This window comes from Grammomys surdaster, unplaced genomic scaffold (genome assembly GCF_004785775.1).
Source record: "Grammomys surdaster isolate TR1022 unplaced genomic scaffold, NIH_TR_1.0 276, whole genome shotgun sequence".
In the NCBI taxonomy this organism is placed as follows: domain Eukaryota; kingdom Metazoa; phylum Chordata; class Mammalia; order Rodentia; family Muridae; genus Grammomys; species Grammomys surdaster.
Window position 1 is genome coordinate 201,547 of NW_021604717.1, and position 22,232 is coordinate 223,778.

Below are 22,232 nucleotides of genomic sequence, written 5' to 3' on the forward strand. Positions count from 1 at the left end.
GGGCTGTGGGGAGAGGAACTGGGAGGAGAAGAAGGAAGAAAAATTGTGATTAGGGTGTAAATAATAATAATAATACAATAGATGCTGAGCTGTGATCTGAAAATAAGAGTCAACATGCAGTGTTTGTCTTTCTTTGTCTGCATTATCACACTCAATTTAATACTTTCTAGTGCCATCTACTTACCTAAGAATTTTATGATTTCATTTTTCTTTACAGATGACTAGAACTCCATTGTTATGTGTTCCATATTTTCTATACGCTTCAGTGTATTTGGCTTCACATTGGAGTCTTTGGTCCATTTGGAGTTTATTTTTGTGCAGGCTAATGGTTCTTTTTAAATTCTTCTACATATGGACATCCGGTGTCCCTAGCACTGTTTGTTGAAGATGACACCTTTCCTCCACTGTGTATGTTTTACTGGTATTTTATGGGTTGTAGTTACATTTGCTTACCTTTGGGTTTTGGTCTGTTCCATTAATCTATATTTATATTTTGTGCCCGTACAAGGCTGTTTTTATTTCTACAGCCCCATAACCTGTCTGGAAATCTAGCATGATAATTCCTCCAGCACTGTTCTTTTTTCTGAGGGTAGATTTGGCTACTGAGAGTCTTTTGCAGTTTTGTATGAATTTAGTTTTTTTTTTCTATTTGCAGGAAGAATATTGATGGAATTTTGATTGAGGTTGCATGAGTATGTAAATTATTTATGGTTAGGATGGTCATTTCTACAGCATTAATTGTACCAGTTCATGAGTATGGGAGATCTTTTCATCCTCTAGTGTCTTTTAAAAGCTCTTTCTTTGAATAGTTAAAGCTTTCAATGTAACAGTCTTCTACCCCTTTGGCTAGGATTCTTTTTTTTTTTTTGGTCAATTTTGAGTGAGAATGATTCTGTGTTCTCTTTCTGATCATATTTGTTATTGGTATATAGAAAGGCTACTGGCCAGGAGGGACTTTCAGTGGAGGGAGAGAGACATCAACCTACCCACAAAACCTTCAACCCAAAATGAGTCCTGCCTACAAAACATGCAGGGATAAAGTTGGAGAAGAGAATGGCCAACTAGTGACTGGCCCAACTAGAGACCCATCTGATGGGAGACAGCCAATCCCTGTTGCTCTTAAAAATATTCTGCTATGCTTGCAGACAGGAGCCTAGCATAACTGTCTTCTGAGAGGCATCTTCTAGTAGCTGATGGAAATACAGAGACCCACAGCCAAACATTAGGCAGAGTTCAGGGAGTCTTGTGGAAGAGTAGCAGGGAGGATTGAGAGAACCAGATGGGTCATGGACATCACAAGAAGACCTACACAGTCAACTGACCTGGACTCATAGAGGCTCACAGAGACTAAACCACCAACCAAAGAGCATGTGTGGGCTGTACCTAGACCTCCTGCACCTATGTGTCAGATGTGTAGCTTGTTCTTCATGTGGGTCCCCTAACAATTGGACAGGGCCTGTCTCTAACTCTGTTGCCTGCCTTTGGATCCCTTTCCCATTGCTGTCATGCCTCAGTGGGAAAGGATACACTTAGCCCTGCTGTGGCTTAATGTACCAGGGTGGAGGGATGAAGGGGGGGTGGTGTAAGGGTGGGACTAGGAGAAAAGGAGGGAGGGGGCTTCAATCAGGCTGTAAAGTGAATAAATAAACAAATTAATGGAGAAAAACAGAAAAGCTATGGAATTTTTAAAAATTGATCTTTGTAAATTGCCACTTTTCTGAAAGCGTTGATCATTTCTAAAATGTTTTATGGTATAATTTTTGAGATACCATGTATCATAACAAATCATCTGCAAGTAGGGATAATTCAACTACTTTTCCTCTTTGTATGTCTTTTATCTCCTTCTCTTATCATACAGCTCTAGCTAATGCTGCTTCATGCGCTATATACAAAAGGAATGGGGATAATGGGCAGTCTTGTCTCATTTCTGATTTTAATGTGATTGCTTTGAGTCTTTCTTTGTTTAGAATAATGTTGGCTTTGGGTTTGTTATATATAGCCTTTTTGATGAGGTATGTTTCCTGCAATAGATTGTCCCTAGTATTTTATCATGAAGGTATGTTAGAGTTTGTCAGAAGGCCTTTTTGGCATCTCTTGAGAGATCATGCAACTTTTTAAAAAGTCTGTATGTGTTGCGGTAATTACTTAAAAACAGCCGCTGGTTAAGCCGACTATCTAAACTGCAGCAACTCTGCCTAGCTCAGCCGCCATGTTCTGTGACCAGAGACCACTTGCGCGCCACAACTAGAAACGGCCAGCCAGAAACACCAGCTCTGCCACCCATGAGACGCCAGCATGGGAGATGGCTCTGCCAGTCTTCCACGATGTCTCTACAAGGCTGGGCATTGCTCAGGCCATCCCGCAATCCATGTGGGCCTAGTAAGAAAATGAGAGTCTAATGCTTAAAGGTTAATCAAAGGCTTTATATGTTTGGTAATACTCAATAACAATATGCCCATATAATTAGAGTTGTTTCCCAATTAGCTAACCTAAATATAAGTTGTTACCCGCGACCTCTCTCCATACCTGCGTGGCTCTTCATCCTCCTACATCTCTGCTCTCTCCCTCACCTTGCTCCTCCTCTTCCTTTTCCTCTCTTTACTCCTCTCACATGTATGTTTATTTCATTTAATGACTTATGTATATTGAACTAACCTTGCATCTCTGAGATAAAGCCAATTTGATTGTGATCTTTTTGCTATATTCCTCTATTCAGTTTGCCAGTATTTTATTGAGGATTTTTGTATCTATGTTTATCAGGAATATTGGCTTGTAGTGTTGTTGTTGCTGCTGCTGCTTTTTTTGTTTCTTTACCTGAATTTAGCATTAGGCTAATACTGGCTTCATAAAGGGGATTTTGAAATATGTCTTCTGTTCCTAATTTTTGAAAAATTTAAAAACTATTGATTTTAGATCTTCTTTGAAAGCCTTGTTGAATCCTGTTGTGAATCTATATTGCCTATGTTTTGTTTTGTTTGTGGTTTGACTCACTTTACAGCCTGATTGAAGCCCCCTCCCTCCTTTTCTCCTAGTCCCACCCTTACACCCCCCCTTCATCCCTCCACCCTGGTACATTAAGCCACAGCAGGGCTAAGTGTATCCTTTCCCACTGAGGCATGACAGCAATGGGAACGGGATCCAAAGGCAGGCAACAGAGTCAGAGACAGGCCCTGTCCAATTGTTAGGGGACCCACATGAAGAACAAGCTACACATCTGATACATAGGTGCAGGAGGTCTAGGTACAGCCCACACATGCTCTTTGGTTGGTGGTTTAGTCTCTGTGAGCCCCTATGAATCCAGGTCAGTTGGAAGACTTTAAAATTATTGTTCCAGTTTTTTCATTATGTGTCTACTTAAATTATTGGTTTCTTCTTGGTTTAACCTCAGTGGTTTGGACAAACCTAGGAATTGTTCCATCTCTTTAAGGATTTTCTAATTTAGTGAGTATAGTTTTTTTTAAGTATTTCCTTATTCTGAATTTCTTTGATGACTGTTAAAATGTTTTCTGTTTAACTCTGATTCTGTTAATTTGGTTGTTTATTTATTTTGGTTAATAAGACCAGTGGTCTGTCAGTCTTGTCTATTTTCTCACAGATCTGTCTCATAGATTTGCTGATTCTCTGCATTGTTTTCTTTATTGCTATTTAATTAATTTATTTTATGTTTTATTTTTTTCTTGCCATCTACTGCATTTGGGTTTGATTTGGTTTGGTTTCTCCAAATCCTTAAAGTTTTGTCATCAAGTCATTTGTACACTTTCTAGATTTTTAAAAATACAGGTGCTTAAAACTATAAATTTCCTTCTTAGGACCACTTTTAATGTGCTCCAGAGTTGTGTTGTGTTGTATGTGGCATGTAGTTTTCTACTACCCTGCTTTAAACTCCAGGCAGACCGAGCTATCAGCTCCACCTAGGTTCCCTCAGATCCGTGGATAAAACACACACACACACACACACACACACACACACACACACACACACACCCCTTATTTTCAACCTGCCTTCTTGGCTCAATTGTGGGGCACTTCTAATCTCCCTAATCTCCCGAGGCTATTGTGCCCTTCCTAGTACTCTTAGCTCCTTGCACCCTAAATCTGTCCTCAACTTTAGTTGCTAATTACATTCTCCTTGTTAAGCAACCCAAAACTTCCCTCAGATTACTTGTTTTTCTAATCTCCCACCTGGGGAAACAGCCTATGGCCATTCCTGCCAAGATCTCACATGGCTCATCACCTTTTTTCCATCAGAAACTTGGTGAAAATCTCTCTCTCTCCCCTTCATCTGCTAGTTTGCCTGCAGGGATCTGGAAGTCTCCCCTGTTCTACTCAGCTCATTGGCTGATAGCATCTTTATTGATGGATCAAGAACCAATTGGGGAACAGGAACTTAGCACTGTAGGAAATTTTAAATCTATTTCTTTTTTTTTTGACCTATTCATCATTAAGTAATGTGTTATTTACTCTCCATGAATTTATGTAATTACTAGATTCATTTACTGTTCATCTTAAACTTCATTTCATTCTGGTCAGTATACATGTTTATTTCAATTTTTCTGGATTTGATGTGAGTTGTTTTGTGTCCCAGGATGTGGTCTCATTTTAGAGCAGCTTCCATGGGTTACTGAGTAGAATGTATATTCTTTGATGTTTAGGCGAAATATTCTGTTGTTACCTGTTAGATTCATTTGATGTATGATGTCATTTAATTCTACTATTTACTTTTTTGTCCAGATGACTTATCTATTGAAGAAAGGGAGGTACTGTCTGTATCTACTACTACTGAACTAGACTTACTCTGTGTATTTAATTCCAATAATTCCAATAATAGTATTTTTTTATGAAATTAGGTGCACCAGAATTTGGTGTATATATATTTAGGATTGTAATATCTTCTTGGCAGAATGTTCCCTTGGTTAGAATGAGGTGTTCTACTTTGATTTGATTAATTTTAGTATGGATTCTATTTTGTCAGATATTAAGATTTGTGACACCAGCTTGTTTTCTGGTTCCATTAGCTTGGAATTATTTTTCCCCTTTCACTTTCATTTATCCTTGAGAGTAAGTTCAGTTTTTTATACGTAACACACAAAGATTGAGTTTCTTGTGGACAACAAAAACCATAGATTTTTTTTCTTAATTCATTCAAGTCACCTGTATATTTTGGTGAGTTGAAGCCATTAATGTTTGTAAAGTTATTATTGAAATGTGTGTGTTGATTACAGTCATTTTGCCATTTTATTTATTTTTCTTTCTTGTTGTTTGTGTTCATAGTCATACTTTGTCTCAGTACTCATAGCTAAATTTATTTTCTTTCTATAGTCTCTTGGCTATGCTTATTTCTTGCTTCAGTCTGAAGTATTGCCTCCAGTATTCTCTAATAGGGATGGTTTGATAAACATATTTTTAAGCATATTTACATCATGAAAAGATTTTCTTTAATGTTCAACTATGACAGATGTAATTTTTTTTGGTTAAGTAGTCTAAGTTGATGCCACTGGTCTTTCAGAACTTGGAGTACATTACTCCAGGGTCCTCTGGCTTTAATTTTTCCCATTGAGAAAGTAGCTGCTTTTTGGATGGATTGTCCTTTATATAAATGTGACTTACAGCCTTTCTTTTGCAGCTCTCATATCCTCTATTTATAGAATATAGATTATTTATAGATGAATAATGTATGTTTTAACTGTAATATGCCATGGGGAAATTAGTGTCCAGTCCTGTCTAGTTGGTACTTTTTCAGTTTCTTGTATATGTATGGGTATGTCTTTAATTTGGAGAATTTTTTTATATGATCCTATTGAAGGTCTTGTCTATGCCTTTAACCTGGGATTCTTCTCCTCTTATGCTCATGATTCAGAAATTTTTGTCTTTTCAAGGTCTTCTGTGTGTTCTTCCCCTAGGGTTTCTTTCTACTTGATTCATTCTGCTTGTAAGGCCTTTACCTGGATTATGTAGCTGGGTTATTGAGATTTTCAATTCTGCCTTCATCTCAGGTTGAGTTCTTATCAATATTTGTATCTCTTAGCCTTTCATACTGTTCATTTTTTGTGATGTGAGTTTGTACATGAACTTGTTTCATTGGTTGTTTTTCTTCTATCATTTTCTAGCTTACCTCAGACTGGGCTGGTGCAGGAGCTGCATATCTGCATCTAGGCCGGAAAGTATGGGGATAACACTCACTTGTGAGGTTCTGAGGAACTCACCAGGCAAGACAGGTGCAGGAGATGCATATCTAGAGCTAGAGCTAGGCCCAGGAAGGCACAGAAGGCTCTGGTGGGACTCATTCTTGGTGAGCTCAACCATGAATACCAGTGAAGAAGCTGCACAATTGGAGCTAAGCCTGAGAGCATGGGGAAGGTGCTGGAGGGAGAGGTTCTAGAGAGCTCACCAGGCAAAGTGGGTATGTGACATGTACATCCAGGATCTGGCCTGAGAGTGTGGAGATGGTGTGAACAGTCTTTGTTCTCTATGCTTGAATTTTAACTGTATTAGTCTTGTACAGATCTTGTGCAAAAACCACAGGTGCTGTGCCAGGAGTCCATGTCATATCCAGGAGACAGAGAGCATTTTACAGTATTCCTTCCCAGCTTTCACCTTATACACATTTTCTGCTTCCTCTACTGCAGTGTTCCATGAGCCTTATGCTAGGGAAGGATTGATATAGATATCCATTTAGGGTTGAACAGTTACATTTATTCTCAGCATTTAACAAATTATGAATTTCTGCATCAACCACTGCTTGTTTTTAAATGAAGCTTCTCTGACCAAGATTAAGAACAGCACAAATCAACTGGGCAGTAGTGCACACCTGCACTGGTGAGGCAGTCAGGCAAATCTCTGTGAGTTCAAGGCCAGCCTGGCCTACAGAGTGAGTTCCAGGACAGCCAGGGCTACACAGGGAAAGACTACCTCAAGAAAACAAGAACCAACAAACAAAAAGAATAGCACAAATCTTTGAGTACAACCATAAATATTTAGAAAGTTGTTTGACTTCATAACCATTTATCAAAATCAGAATGATGGGTTTTATCCTAGAATCTATGGTGAATTTTTAATTAGGTGTACAATGCCAGGCATAAAATCTCTCTGGTGGATTAAATAACAAATGCAAACAGAAGTCACTTCTTTAGCCCCATAACAGTGCTGCCACTATTGCACCAAGGGCCACATCTTGCCTGGTGAGTCAGTATCATGAGGGTTCAGCACTAGGTAAGACCACTGATGCCTTTTCTTCCCCAGCAGACTGCATAGTGCTTTCCAACAGTATGAAATCTGTCCTGCAGGGAGTTTCCTGGCCAGTTCAAGATTGATTTATCTAATGGGGGTCTGTCTTAGCTAAGGTTTTATTGCTGTGAACAGACATGATGACCAAGTCAAGTCTTATAAGGACAACATTTAATTGGGGCTGGCTTACAGGTTCAGAGGTTCAGTCCATTATCATCAAGGTAGGAGCATGGCAGCATCTAGGCAGGCATGGTGCAGGAGGAGCTGAGAGTTCTACATCTTCATCTGACTTCCAGGCAGCTAGGATGAGAGTCTTATAGCCGATATCCACAGTGACACATCTACTCCAACAGGGCCACACCTTCTAATAGTGCCACTCCCTGGGCCAACCATGTACAAACCATCACAGGCTCAGTGTAACATATGTATTCAGGGACTAGTCATCTCTAATTCCTATTAGAATAATTATTAATGGAGTGAAAGGACAGCCCACAATCACTTCACAATCACTGCCTCAAAGGAGTAACACATATAGGATTCTTTGGGGATGCAAAAATGGGTTTTTCGTCTTCAATATACAAAAAGTTGAATTCACACATCCACTTCATTGGGAGGGGGCATTGATGGAGTTGAATAGCTTTGCATCCTCTTTCATGACTTATGTGTCATTTTGCCTACCTTCTGTCTTTCATAATTGCTTAAAACTACATTATCTCTGTCTCATTTATTAAATTTTCGGGTTTTACCTGCACTTTACCTGTTTGAAAGAAGTTTTCTCTTTCAATTCTTTTATTCTGTTTAAATCTAATTCTATTCAAATAATTTTATTATATTCAAATAATTCTATTATAGTGTTAGTTAATATGTTTTTTGTATTACATCAGTTAATATATAATTTGTATTACTATATAAAATAAAGTATGGTTTTAAAAAAAGGGAACAAATTAAAGTCTTTTAAAATATTGACTTTTCTGACAGCAAAAAAGTGTGATTCTTCAGCAATGGAGTCTTAATAGGTAGTTATGGTGTGCAACAAAGAATGTCACAATAGCTTATGTTGCTTTAGGTGTCTCTGGGGCAGTCATGTTGTTTTAGGTGCCTCTGGGGCAGTCATTTTCAACCTTCCTTTAATTCAGTGGTGACCTCCAACCACAAGATTATTCTCCTTGTGACATCATAACTGTAATTTGGCTAATGTTATGAATCATAATGTAAATATCTGTCATGCAGGATATTTGATATGTGACCCCTGTGTAAAGGTCATTAAGGAGCTAACAACCCATAGGTTAAGAACCACTGTTCCTGAGGCATCTTTAACCAGTAACACACAGTGCTTGGTACTGGGAATTTTATTTACTAACTCGTGTTCTGAGAGCAGCAGCCTGGTCCATCCATGCCGAGTACCTCTGTTCAAACTCCTTTGTGTTGAAATTATATTTTAAATTTTGCTTGCATGCTAGTTGTTTTCCTTAAGGCTTCTTGATTCTCTGTTTAGGTTGACCTATCACCTACTCTCTTCCAACCCACTCCCACCCCACCCCCCAGGTTTTTTTTATGTCATATGTGACCAAATGAGGTTTTAGTCCAAATAAGGAAAAGGAAGCCAAGTGACTTTTGCCCCAGACCTCTGGTTGGTTTCCTAGGGACAGAAGTCTACTTTACCCTGGGGCAGTGTTGAGGGCTGTAATAGGTGCTCCCATTTCTGTTCCCCTAGGAACTCCATGAAGCATTGAGAGAAAAGCATGGAAGAGCCAAGAGCCCTCTCTGCAGACTGTTGCTAGGCTACCTGTTCCCTCTCAAGCTGCAGTACTAAAAGCCCTCCTCCCTTTCTACTGGCCTCAGAAACAAGGGAGAACTGAAGGGTAGCAGAGATGGAGCGCAGGGAGGGGCGGGCAGGCAGCCGGCAATGTCCAGCTTCCTTCTGAGTGCAGGGGGAATCAGTATCCCTCCGCTGCTCCACATCTCCAAACCACCTTCTTTCCATAGTCCTCCACTCTAAAGCTCTCATAGACTTTAGATTTCAGCCATCTCTCACACTATAGTGGCGCCCCCCCAAAGAGCGGTAGTGGTCTCTGGTTAGGGTGAATAGGGGTCTGCAGACGCCCACTGGTGAAGCCCACCCCTCCAAGAGGAGTGGGGCTGCCTCGGGCCCCGCCCACTCCGAGTCGGAACTACAGTGGGTCTGGGAGGGGGCGTCGAGCCCAGTGCGCGGTATCCCTCCGCCCCCTTCCCGACACCCTCCAGGCGAGCTGGCTTGCCGCAGTCTGCGCAGCCCCTGCCGTTTGCTGCAGAGACGTAGGGGCGGGACACGTCTCTGCCATTCCACTCGCGCGCAAAGAGGTGGGGGCTCTGTGAGAGCATCTGCGGAGGACAGACACCGGCCAGGAGCAGGAGAGGGACGCGGGGGAGCCCGGGGACCTGGGCTGTGCGCCTGGCCAGGCAAGTGGGGGTGTGTCGTGGGCTCCGGGCTGTCTCGCACTGTGGACCACTGCCCGGCCCTGACAGTCCAGTGGAGGCAAAGGGGTCGCGGCTGCTTCCTGGAGTTTGCGCGGTGCCCAGAGACCCAAGGTGCTGGAGAGAGGAGGCGGGTACCCGAACGGGCCCTGGGCGCAGGGTGGCAGCCAGAGTGTCTTGAGTCTGAGGGTCTGGAGGCTTGCGGAGCAGATGGCCTGCCAGCAGGCTTCCCCTCCCCACCCACCCCCCAGGCCCTTCCTGGTGTTTGGGCCCTGCAAGGGATGTGGGGGAGGCGCCTATGGGAGAAATGGCGGCTCGGGAGCTGGGAGTGGGTGTTCATGAGTTGGGGGCAGGTGGCTAGCTCTTAGGATGGCTCAGCTCTGTGTGGTGAGTCCTTTCAACCTGGGCCCATTTCCAGAAAGGGATCCTTGTGTCCTGCATCGGGGATGCTGTCTCTTCCCACAGGCTCCTGCTTGGTGGCAAAGTCTCCTGTCAGGATAGTAGGAGTGGTGCATTCTGGGGTAGGGGAAACATAATTTGAAGGGTGATTATGAAGACACCAGAACATAAGAATGAAATGTTCATCTGCCTTCAATACAGGATTGTTTTATTGCCTTCTATATTTAGACTCTTGTACCTAATTTACCTCGAGAAATTGGTCATGATAAGGAGTTGGCCATATATGCAGAACTCCTGGCTATATAAATATTATGACATTATCCTATCTTTTATATTCAGGATCCATTTTCTCAACATTTCACGTTGAACAGTCCCTTTAATATTCGAATGGAGTTAAAGTAAAGGAGAATTTTTTGTGCAGGTGAGTGTTCCATTTGGAATATATGAAATCACTATAGGATTTTAGTGTCTGTTTCTGGGACCCCATATATCATCTCCAACCACTTTTCCTACTTCCTCATATTTTTATAAAGAAGCAGTACCAGAAAAAAAAAGTGCTGTTTCTGAAGGTGGCACATTTGGGTCATACGTGAGAGTTGATAGAGATCATTTACTTGGTTCCTGATTCTTTAAAAGAGGTATTTGAACTTGGGTTTTGGAAATCTGCCCATAAACCTAATAATTTTATACCATGGTCAACATTCTTTATATTTTCCTCAGTATCTTTAGGTCGACTCTTCTCCAGCCAGAGGACACTTCTTTAGTGGGAAGAATAGCATCTCCCGAGGATCCTGCTTTGTGGTAAGGCTGTCGTTGATAGTACATGGGGCAAGATCTAGCTATCCATGGGGAGGCTCTTATTTCAAATATGACCTTGAAATTACTATATTCATTAGCTTTCCTGTCTTCTTCCCAAATACAGTTGTATGTGTTCTACTATCTATTTTTATACCTTATATATTTTCCTCAGGAAAAGAAATTTAGTCCCTGAATGGGAAAGTGCATGACTTTAGGGTTAGGAGGATGCACATTCAGACAGATTATAGGTCCTGAGCACATCTGAGGAATAATTGGGGCAGGGCTAACCACATGTGGGAGACATTTAACAACCTTGAATATACAGAAACATATGCTATTAACCTTTTCACGGGTGTTCTGTCATCTCAATCCCTTTAGTGGGTTTATTCCTGTTATTTCTGATGTTGCCTTTTGCCTCTGACTTTTTTTAATCCACAAACCTGTTTCTTTCTAGGTTCCTATAGAGCAATGTTTCTCAGCCTGTGGGTCGTGTCCCCTCTGGGGGGCCCGGGGAGGGGGGGTCGAATGATCCTTTCATAACAGTTACATGTCAGATAGCCTGCATATCAGATATTTACATTACAGTTCATAACAGCAAAATTACAGTTATGAAGTAGCAATAAAATAATTTTGTGATTTAGGTTCACTACAATGTGAACCTTTTAAAGGAACTCTTTTAAAGGCATGCAGCATTAAAAAGGTTGAGAACTGCTGCTATAGAGACGTGTAAATAATTGTTCACTTAGAATTTGAGGTGAATATGAATGTGATCATGAACACACACAGATGAAACCAGATCTTCCCTTGGACCCAAGGTTTTCCAGCTTTCCAGATGTCACTGCCCTCATATTCATTACAGAGAGTTGAAGGCCAGTGAGCAGAGATTGTGTCAATAGGTAATTAGCAGATACTGGGTCAGAAAATGTAAAGAGCAGTCATAAGAAAGAACAAGGTATGAGGAAGTGTTAAGATTCGTGGAGATACAAGTTTAGGTCAGCCTGTCAAATACTCAAAATTCTAATCCCATATGTATTTTTGTTTATAGTTCTGCCTTTGAAGTCGGTTGGGCAGCTTTTCGACAGTGAAAGTGAGGAAAGAGGAAATAATCCCATCACATCACTGCAGCTTAGTGAAGCCTTTCTGAAAGCTTGTAAGTACCTGATGGTGTGTACCAATATGGGACCAAAGGGGCTGGGTGCTCCTTAGCTTCTCCCACTCCAGCCATCTTACCTGCTGTTACTGTTGTGTATGGTGGAGAGAAAATAATGGGCTAGATGCAAATACACAAGAAGTAAAATGAGATAGCAGAGTCCTCTACTAATCCACACCTCCAACCCCACAATTCAAATCTCCTTTCATGTCCTTCAGTGTAGCTATCTGTATAAAAGACCAAAGTTGGAGGACACTCAAAGTCTTTCTTTTTCCTACTTTAGGTTTTTCTCCACTGGTAGACTTGGATTGGGAGAAGATTGCTTTCAACGGGTCTGCCTTTGGAAATCATCGTCTTCTCCCTAACCTGAGTGTGTCTTTCATTTGTCCCTATCGTTGATAGAGACTGTATGTCAAGAAAAGGGACTTTTGTAACGACTGAAGTGACAGTTGTCTTTGACACTTTCTGCCAAGTTTATTTCTGACCAAGTTAACACGTATAAAGATACCAACGTGGAACAAACAGAGAACTAAGGATAAGACTGGACAGGTGTATATAACTCCTTTAACCATGACTGGTTCAAAGAATAAGGCTAGGGCGCAGACTAAACTAGAAAAAAGGGCAGGTGCACAAGCCAGAGCTGTGGCTGAGAGGGAGGCTGCTAATGCAAGCAGAGGTGCAGGCAAAAACCGGGACAAAGGGAAAGGTAAGGCAGGGTCTAAATCAGATGCAGGGGCAGAGATGAAGGCAGGGTCTAAGGGCAAGGTAGTTGCTGAGACAAAAGAAGGAACAAGATCAGAATCTAAAGCTCTAGTAAAAGGCACATCAGATTTCAGCCATAGGGCTGAGAACAAGTTTGCTAGATCCACACGTAAAGATAAGCCCAGTAGTGATAGCTGGTTCTGGACTGGAGAAGATTCTGGTATCAATTCCTGGTTCTGGAAGGGAGAAGAGGTTAGTAATAATTCTGTTGCTAAGTGTGAAAATATACCTAATACTAGTATCCAGGCCCGTGCTGAGGAACCCACACCTAGGACTAGCCACAAGTCTAGGTCAGGGGCTGATGAGGAGGAGGAAGAGAACGTTATTGGGAACTGGTTTTGGGAAGGCGATGACACTGGTTTTGATTCTGATCCTAAACCTGTGTTCAAAATAGTTAAACCTCAGCCAGTGGATGAAATTAATGAAAAGGATAGGCCAAAGGACTGGTCTGAGGTAACTATCTGGCCCAAAGCTCCTGCTGTAACTCCAGCAGTGTTAGGTTATAGATCCCAGGACTCATCTGAGGCAAGGTCTTCATATATTGTTCTGGCCTCAAATGAAGAGGAAACTTCAACAGCTTCTACTAAGAATACTCGTTCAAGCCTACAGCCTATACCTGAGTATCCATTTGGTTCTGATCCTTGCGTCCAGACCTTAGATGAAATTAGACAGCAAATCAAGATCAGAGAAGAGAATGGCATCAAGCCATTTGCTTGCCCTTGCAAAATGGAGTGCTATTTGGATTCTCCGGAATTTGAAAAGCTTGTTAACATACTTAAGTCAACTACTGATCCTCTTATTCATAAAATAGCACAGATTGCAATGGGTATACATAAAGTTCATCCATTTGCCCAGGAATTCATTAATGAAGTGGGTGTCGTGACTCTTATTGAAAGCTTGCTCAGTTTTTCTTCCCCTGAGGTTAGTATAAAAAAGGCTGTTATTACTCTGAATTCTGGGGATGACAGACAACACAAGGTTGAATTTCATGTTAAGCATATGTGTAAAGAAACTGTATCTTTCCCTTTGAACTCACCGGGCCAGCAGTCTGGATTAAAGATCATAGGGCAGCTGACTACTGAGTCTGTCCATCACTACATTGTAGTTAGCTACTTTTCAGAGTTTTTCCATTTGCTGTCCCAGGGAAATCGTAAGACTAGGAATCTTGTTTTGAAAGTATTTTTGAATATGTCTGAAAATCCCAAGGCAGCCAGAGATATGATAAATATGAAGGCATTAACAGCGTTAAAACTTATCTTTAACCAAAAAGAGGCAAAAGCCAATCTTGTTAGTGCTGTAGCCATCTTTATTAACATAAAGGAGCATATTAGAAAGGGCTCAATTGTAGTAGTTGATCACTTGAGTTACAATACTCTTACTGCCATATTCCGTGAAGTTAAGGGGATTATTGAAAGAATGTAAAGTGACCCAGAAATTAAAGAGAACACTGAATGGTGTCCAAAATTTAATTGGCTGTACATGCCCAAAGAGTTTTGCATAATATTTTGGTAATTACTGCTCTCACATTTTTGTCTTAACATCTTTTACATATTATTACCTGTGGCAGGTTCTAGCTCAAAGCTAGGACATTTTTGATGTATCAAATAAATATTACATCTTGAGATAAAAAAGTTTATTGATTTCTATCTTATCTAGATTAGCAGATTTTTAACATTTTACTTACAGAAACTGTGATCCAACTCTCAGAAGTACAATGTCTTGAGGATTAGTATCTGCTTAGATCTGTTTGTGGCTCCGGATAGCAAAAAGAAACTACTGGTCTTGTAATCTAGTTACAGAAATAAGGCATATGCAAATAAAGATATCTGATGGTACTTATACTGTGTGTTTGTGTATATGATATATTCATATATATATATATATATATGCCTATTGCCAAATGTGCACTCTTGATTCAAAAAGGAGGGAGGTTACTGTATGCTATTAAATGTAAGAGTGATTTCTATTCTCCCTTTATCCAACTACATCAAACATTTCATTATAGAATACAAAAAGGCCTTGAATTACACTAACTCTACAATATATTCATTTTGAAATTTACTTTTATATTAAAATTTCAAATTGTAGACTATTTTATCTTTCATGTCAAAGAAGAAAAGAGTAAGCATGAAAAGGTAGTATTTTTTTCTTATTAGTTGCCATCACACATTTAGATGGGCATATTTTGCAAGTTTTATTCCTTTTGTGTGGTGATCCTGTGAGCTAGTTAACTCATATTTTTATTATCTCTCATTCCGAGTGTTCCCCAATCATAATTATAACCAGTACGTGCTGTTCCCTAGCTCTTCACACCTAGCAGGTGGCACAGGTGATTTTTCTCCCACTAGAACCCATCTCACTATACCACCTTGACACATTCCCCCTTTTAGGCGATAGCCTTCACAGCACAGAGACTCTTGGTTTTAGTAGTTAATTTTCTGATGGATAATATCCCCTACCAGGTTAACAAGTTTTGGCTTCCTCCAAATTCATGTTGACTAGTCATTTGGTTACATGCTAGATGGAATGTCTGAAATGAATATATGTACTTTATCAGGCAGCATCTGAGCAACCAGTCTCCAAAACTTTATCATGTCAATAAGATGTAGATGTAGGAGTCATAAGGAAAGTGAAGCTTGATCCTATCTTTCTGTGTGTATTTGTTTTCAAAGATCCAGAATCATTCTATACGTGTTTATAGCATGCATTAAGAAAGCTAACTGCTTTTTAATTTTTCTTGCAAAAATCATAACCAGTATTTTAAATGAATCATGATTTATTTACATATTACATGAAATTCCATATATTTCTGATAGGCAAGCCCATCTTCTGTATTTCAAGTTTCTTTTGTTTCAATAATTTATTTCTTTATTTGCTACACAATTCCCCCTCTCTTTCCAGTCCTACCCTTACAATTTCTTAGCCCCACTGCTCCTCTCCTAACTGAAAGGGAGCCCCCACACTGGGACATCTAGTCACAGCAGGACTAGGCACATCCTCTCCCACCTTCTTCTACCTGGCCCAACCAGCCAGTCCAGGTAGGGGAAAGGGTACCCACAGGCAGGCAACAGAGTCAGAGATAGCCCCCACTCCAATTGTTAAGGGGCCCACATGAAAACCAAGCTGCATATTTGCTACAAATGTGTATGGTACCTGGCTATAAGAGGGGTCACTTCAGTCTCTATGTCTCCTTCTGGTAGGAATCTCAGCTAGGGTTACCCCTGGTATCCAATTTATTGTATAAATAAGATGTAGATATAGGAGTCATAAAGAAAATAAAGCTAGATTCTATCTTTCTGTGTGTATTTTTTTGAAAGAGCCAGAATCATTCTATATCCTCTTTTATACCATGCATTCAGAAAGCTAACTGCTTTTAATTTTCCTTGCAAAATCATAACTACAATTTTAAATGAGTCATGATTTATTCACATATTACATGAAAAGCCAAATGTTTCTGATAGGCTATCCCATCTAATGTTTCAACTTTCAAAGATTGAGAATAAACTTAACCAGGGAAGTTTAGGCCCAGAACTGTAACTTCAGGAATATGGGAAGAGGGAACCAAGGCGAGAGATTGCTGTTTCATCCTATAGATGGTGTTTTCTAGAAATCTGTTTTTTCAGAAAGTTTCTCAGCACATTGAGGGTGTGGTTGATTTCTCCAATACTCCTGATAGAAATTACAGTCCCTAGTCTGAGATAATAGAGAAAAATCCTTACATGTGAGACCATTGAGTTACTTGCTTTACTATGTTCAGTCAAGAAACAAATCATATTTAAGTAGTACTATTTGTAACTCTTGCTGCCCAACTTATGAACATTTTCCCATGTTATTTTGTCATATATATATAGAAGATATATATATCTTCTATTTCATATTCTTGAATAGTAAACAATTTATTCATTTCAAAAATTAGAGTATAGTATTCAACAACTTACCTTTTCCTCTGATCAGTTATCCCTACAAATTAGTATATAATCTACCACATGCTTTTATGATAACTTTATTGACACATAGCTCATATACATTAAACTGAATGTTTAAAGTGTGCATTTTTATGACCCAGCCTTGAATATGTTCCCTACATAATCCTATACAAGTTCTGTGAGATCTAGAAATGCAAGCCATGTATAACTTACCCTGATTCTCAAACCATCTATCCAGATTTTTGCTCAAGAGCACAGAAACTTTTACATTAGTCATTCCTTGTGCTTGTAGCGTATAACAGATGGAACCTTACTGTATAATATAACCTTACAGTATATGAAGGAAAGACTTCATATGTCATAAAGTACATTATTTACTAGGTTTTGACATATGGAACCATAACTATATCAAAATACAAAGTGGACCCTTTGCCCAAGATACACCATTGTAATGCTTTCTTCCAATCCTGAGGGAACCACTGATTTACTTTCTGGCAAGACAATAACATTCTATAATTATATATAAAAGATCATGGAACATTTACTCATGGGAGGGATAGTGGCTTATTTTGTTCAACAAGATTATTTAAGTTTTATCCATGTCATGTGTCTTAATAGCTCACCACATTTTAATGTCAAGTAATAATCCATTATGTCTTTACCATAGTTGGTTTACTCATTCAACTGTTAGTTGGCATTGGGTTCTGATTTGAGTTGTAGAAAATAAAGCTACTATGACAATAGATGTACAAGTTGTTTTTGGATACATATACTTTTATTGATTCTGAATTTAAAAAACAATGGGAATGGAGTATTGGGAGATTATACAGTATGTTCTAGTTTTACTTTTTCCAAAGTGGTACCAGATTACATTGCAAATAACAGTGAGTAAACGTTGTTCTTCTTCATCCTTGCTAGTACTTCTTATTTTTTCCATACCTCATAGTGGTTCTAATTTGCATTTGCCTAATGATTAATGATGTTGACTATTTTTTCATATGTATGTTTGCCACCCATATATCTTCAGTGAAGTATTTGTAAATCTTTTGTTCTTTAAAAATATTTAGCATTTAAAAACATTGCTGTTAAAATATATATTGTTGGTGTTAAAAAGTATAGCTTTGATTCAGGGTCTCCCTTGAGGTCTAGACTAGCTTCAAACTCACAGCAATCCTTCTGCTTCAGCCTCCCAAGTGTTGAGAATACAAACATGGACCATTATGTCAAGTTTTGTAAAAGGTTTTGGGGTTTTTCTTTTGTTTTGTCTTGTTTTGTAATATAATGGATCCCAGCATATTGTTAGAAAATTGAACTGAAGATATTTTCTCATAGTCAGTGCTAAATTTATTCTCTTACAGATGTTTTGAAAAGCAGCAATTTTATTAATTTGACATTTTTCATGCATTTATGTAATAAATTTTAGTTATTTTCTATCTGCATTCCCCTCTGTCATTCTTCTCACTCTTCCAATGGGGCTCTTCTTCTCAACAAGTTTCCCTCCTACTTTCATGAAGTTTTTATTTTTTATTAATAATAATTATTTTATCAGTTGGAATTTTGTATTATATATAAGAAATCGTCTAGCCAAATTACAGATATTTTATACTTTATAAAAATTTAAATTTTATGGTTTTAAGTTTAACAACTAAAATAATTTGAGTGTTTAATAATACAGTAGAAGTTACAGGTCAAAGTTATTTATTTATTTTGGACAGGACAGCATCCAGAAGTTGTAGCATTGTTTGTTGACAAGGTTCTTATTTCTCCACTTGACTGCTTTTATATATTTGTCAAAAATCAGTTGTCCCATATTTAATTTAAAATTCTCCTGTGAGCACCAAAAATTAAAAAGTAAAACCTTTTAATATTTTATACCCATATTATTGTTACTGTGTAAATGTAACAATATTTCTGGAATCTACCATGTTGCAGTGATACACTTATATATGTTAATTTCAATGCCACAATGTCTTGTAATTATTATAGCTTTTGTTCTTTATGATTTTTCTTTTTCCATTGTTGTATGTAAGTGCATGTAAGATTATATATGCATGTTTGTTTATGTAATGGCGTGTGTGTGTATATGTGTGTGTGTACGTGTGTCTGCATCTGTGTCTACAATGGTATGCATGCATATGCAGGTCTAAGGTTGGTATTGGAGATCATCTTCAGTTGCTTTTCCACTTTATTCAAGGAGTCATGGTCTCTTCATCATGAGAGAACTTTCTAGTAGGACTAGTTATGGCAGCAAGCATGTTCTGGGCATCACCTGCTTCCACCTTCCAAGGCTGGAATTATAGGTGGGCTGCCATTGCCTAACTGTCATTTAAGTAAGTTCTGAGGATCCAAACTCTGGGCCTCACCCTTGAGCAGCAGCCCTTAATTACTGTAGCTTGATCATGTCATGAAGTGAAGCAATACTATTCTTCTCTCATTGCTTTTTGAGGTTGTTTTATTCTTACTCTTGATTTCTCTAACGAATTTTAGACTCATCTTGACAATTTCTGCAGACGTTCCAGCTGTGATTCAATTAGTATAGCTTGGAATAAATAGGGGAATTTGACAGGAGTTGGCATCTAAGAATAGTAAATATTCTGTCCCATAAGCAGAATATTACTCTCTGCTTACTTAGATTTAATTTTTCTTATCAGTTTTTTTGCAGCTTTTAAACAAAATGCTTTTAGCAGCTACAAATATTGTTTCATATAGATTATATCACATATCATTTAATTGGGCACTTGGTGATGAGCATTTATAGGATTTTTATCTATGAGCATTGAGTACACAGTGAGTATCCTTGTTCATATTTGTACATCTCAAAGAAAAGTTGTGAATATGGAAACAAGATTTATAAGGAAGAAAGGGGCTAGTGTGGGTGGAGGAAGAATAAGAGGGGTGGTAGTGGAAGAGAAACTAGAAATTGCCAAAGAATAAAATGTGTTAATTAAACAAAAATACATCATTTAACTAATGAGTTGAACTAGAGGCATCTGTATGACCATGAGCTTAGGCGATCACAAACCAGTGATGATGAATGTAGAAAATAGCGGGGAGGTTACCAGAGATGAGAAAAGGAGGTAAGAGCTGGAGTTGAGAGATAAGAATGACTTGTACACATATAAGAAATTATCTAAGAACAATAGCAATTTTTGTTATTTAATTAACAAAAATAAAAAGAGTAAAATTTAAAATATGGCCTTTGTCTTAGTTAGGGTTTCATTAATTGGGGCTGGCTTATAGTTTCAGAGGTTTAATCCAGTGTTATCACGATAGGAAGCATGGGAGCTTCTACCATGACATTGTGCCAGGGAAGGAGCTTGAGTGTTCTCCATCTTGAGCAAGAGGAGTTTGGAATTCTGTATAGAATAAAAAGATCCCAAAGGCCACCCCCACAGTGCCACACCTACTCCAACAAGGCCACACACCCTAATAGTGCCGTTTCCTGTGGGCCAAGCATTCAGACACATGAGTCTGTGGGCACTGAGCCTATTTAAACCACCACAGTTTTAAAAAACAAAAGGACGATATCCTGCATGGCTGCATGGTTCCTAAAACCCACATTTATTGAACAAAAAACTCCCAGTGCAGGAGTTGGATACTTCCTTCTGAGTTGTTCCAAATGTAGGCCTTTGTGACTTCTTGGTTGTCAATCAGAATAAGCTGATTAGACCCTGTTGCTGAAGACATCACCTACTTGTGGCAAGATATGGAGAAATCAAGCTGGAGTGGAGCTGAAAATGTCCACTCTGCTGGCTAGATTTCAGTTCCAGAAGGCTGTTACAGAGAAAAGGTATCAATCCTCTTAATCAGCTGTGAGGCATATAAACTTCAGTGACAACCTGCCAAGAAAGATGTGCCCACTGATACAATAGTAACACAACCTCAAAAAGAATAAAACAAGCCAAGCAGTCTTGAATTTGAGGCCTCCACCAGAGGAGAGAATTAACTCTTGGTACTGTAAATCCAATAAAATCACATAGCTGAGGAGGTCTTAGGCTTTGGGAGGGAACTTACTATTGTTATAAAAGCTAAATTGTCATGTCTCAAATTACCTTCTAAATTCTATGATTATACCCATAGACAAATGCTATTCTCAGCCTTAATCACAGTTGCTATGCTTGCAGAATGGCAGGAAATGCAGTGTCATGGCTGGCTGCTCAAGGTGATGGAAATAAGTGACAATTGAGTGCTCAGCCTGAAATGGGATATTTATAGTAACTCTTCTAAGGCTCAGAGAATACTGTAGAAGAAGGGACAAAAGTGTAATAGCCAGAAGACAGGGAGACAGGCTGTCAAATGGTATCTTCTGGGTATGATTCAGCTGTAAGAATGCGGATATGAGTATCGATCCTGTGTTACAGGGAAGGGTTTGTGGGATTGGATTTCCAACTGCTGTACTATTGGCTACTAGTTGATTCTGGGAGAGGAGCAACATTGTCTTCAGTTGGATACTCATAGATATGTCAGTCAAGTTCCAGTGAAAACTTCCGAAACCATTTTCATATTAGACAGGTCTGGTTAAACTCAGTGACAAAACAGACCAAATGACACGAATGTGAAAAAGACTTGTAGGGAAGAGAGGGGAGCTGATGGTAGGAGAGTGATGGGATGTGAGGGTAAGAGTATCTGGAGTTTATTATACATATATAAGACATTGTCAAAGAAATTGCTTAATAAAAATATAATTTAACAAGTATTTTCTTGAATTGGCTAGATGGATCATTATGTAAAAACACTTTGAAAGAAAGCCTGGTGACCAAAGTTGAATCCCTGGAACCTGTGATGGAAGGAGAGAGAGACCTGACTTCCAAAGGTTGTCCTTCCGACCTATACTCACATACCTGGCACACATGTGCCCACACTTATACATACCTCATCACACCACACAAACACACACTAATAATAATAATATTAAGAAAAAGAAACTGCCTTTACTCAGTAACTGGAAAAAGTAACTTATACCTTTATAAGCACTTACAAATATTTTGATCAAAAGATAAAGACCTGGGCCTCAAAGAGAATGAGTAACATGATAAAAGAAATAAAGAATCATTTTTCTAAACAACAAATATTTTAGTCTCTTTGGGCTTTATATTTTATTCCATTAAATTATATATCTACTATTGGTTTTAATTATTCTGTCTCATAGCTTGCTTTATTAGAAAACAAAGTGCCTCTTTATCGTGCTTCTTCTGACTGGCATCAGAACTATGTGGTATTATTCTTACAAAATAAAGATGTAGTTGATAATTCTTCTTGTTCTTCATATTAAACCCAAGGTCATGAGTATTTATTTATTCTACCACCAAGATGCATATCTAAAAACTGTTCAATGTATGATGTTGGAACATGGTCCATCAATAATTTTGTATGAGATTGCTGAGAGCTCATGAGAAAACTTCAAGCAAAAGTATTGTAATCTCTGTTTCTTCATAACCCGGGTTGTTCCTGGAATGTGCTTTGGTGCCCCTCCCAGTTGTAGTAAATAGGAGTAGGGTTGTTTCAGATTACCTGTCATC

General features: G+C 39.0%; 1 protein-coding gene across 1 annotated transcript in view; it reads left to right on the plus strand.

Annotated features, from left to right (window-relative positions):
* The window catches only part of Bhlhb9 (basic helix-loop-helix family member b9), a 50,703-nt gene extending 36,077 nt beyond the window's left edge, over nt 1-14,626 (plus strand). The window contains exons 3-6 of the mRNA XM_028776990.1: nt 10,417-10,498; nt 10,798-10,878; nt 11,921-12,025; nt 12,309-14,626. Of these exons, the coding sequence (XP_028632823.1) occupies nt 12,596-14,209 (1,614 nt within the window). The 5' untranslated portion in view covers nt 10,417-10,498; nt 10,798-10,878; nt 11,921-12,025; nt 12,309-12,595 and the 3' untranslated portion in view covers nt 14,210-14,626. The remainder of the gene's footprint in view (nt 1-10,416; nt 10,499-10,797; nt 10,879-11,920; nt 12,026-12,308) is intronic.
* The last annotated feature ends 7,606 nt before the right edge of the window (nt 14,627-22,232 follow it).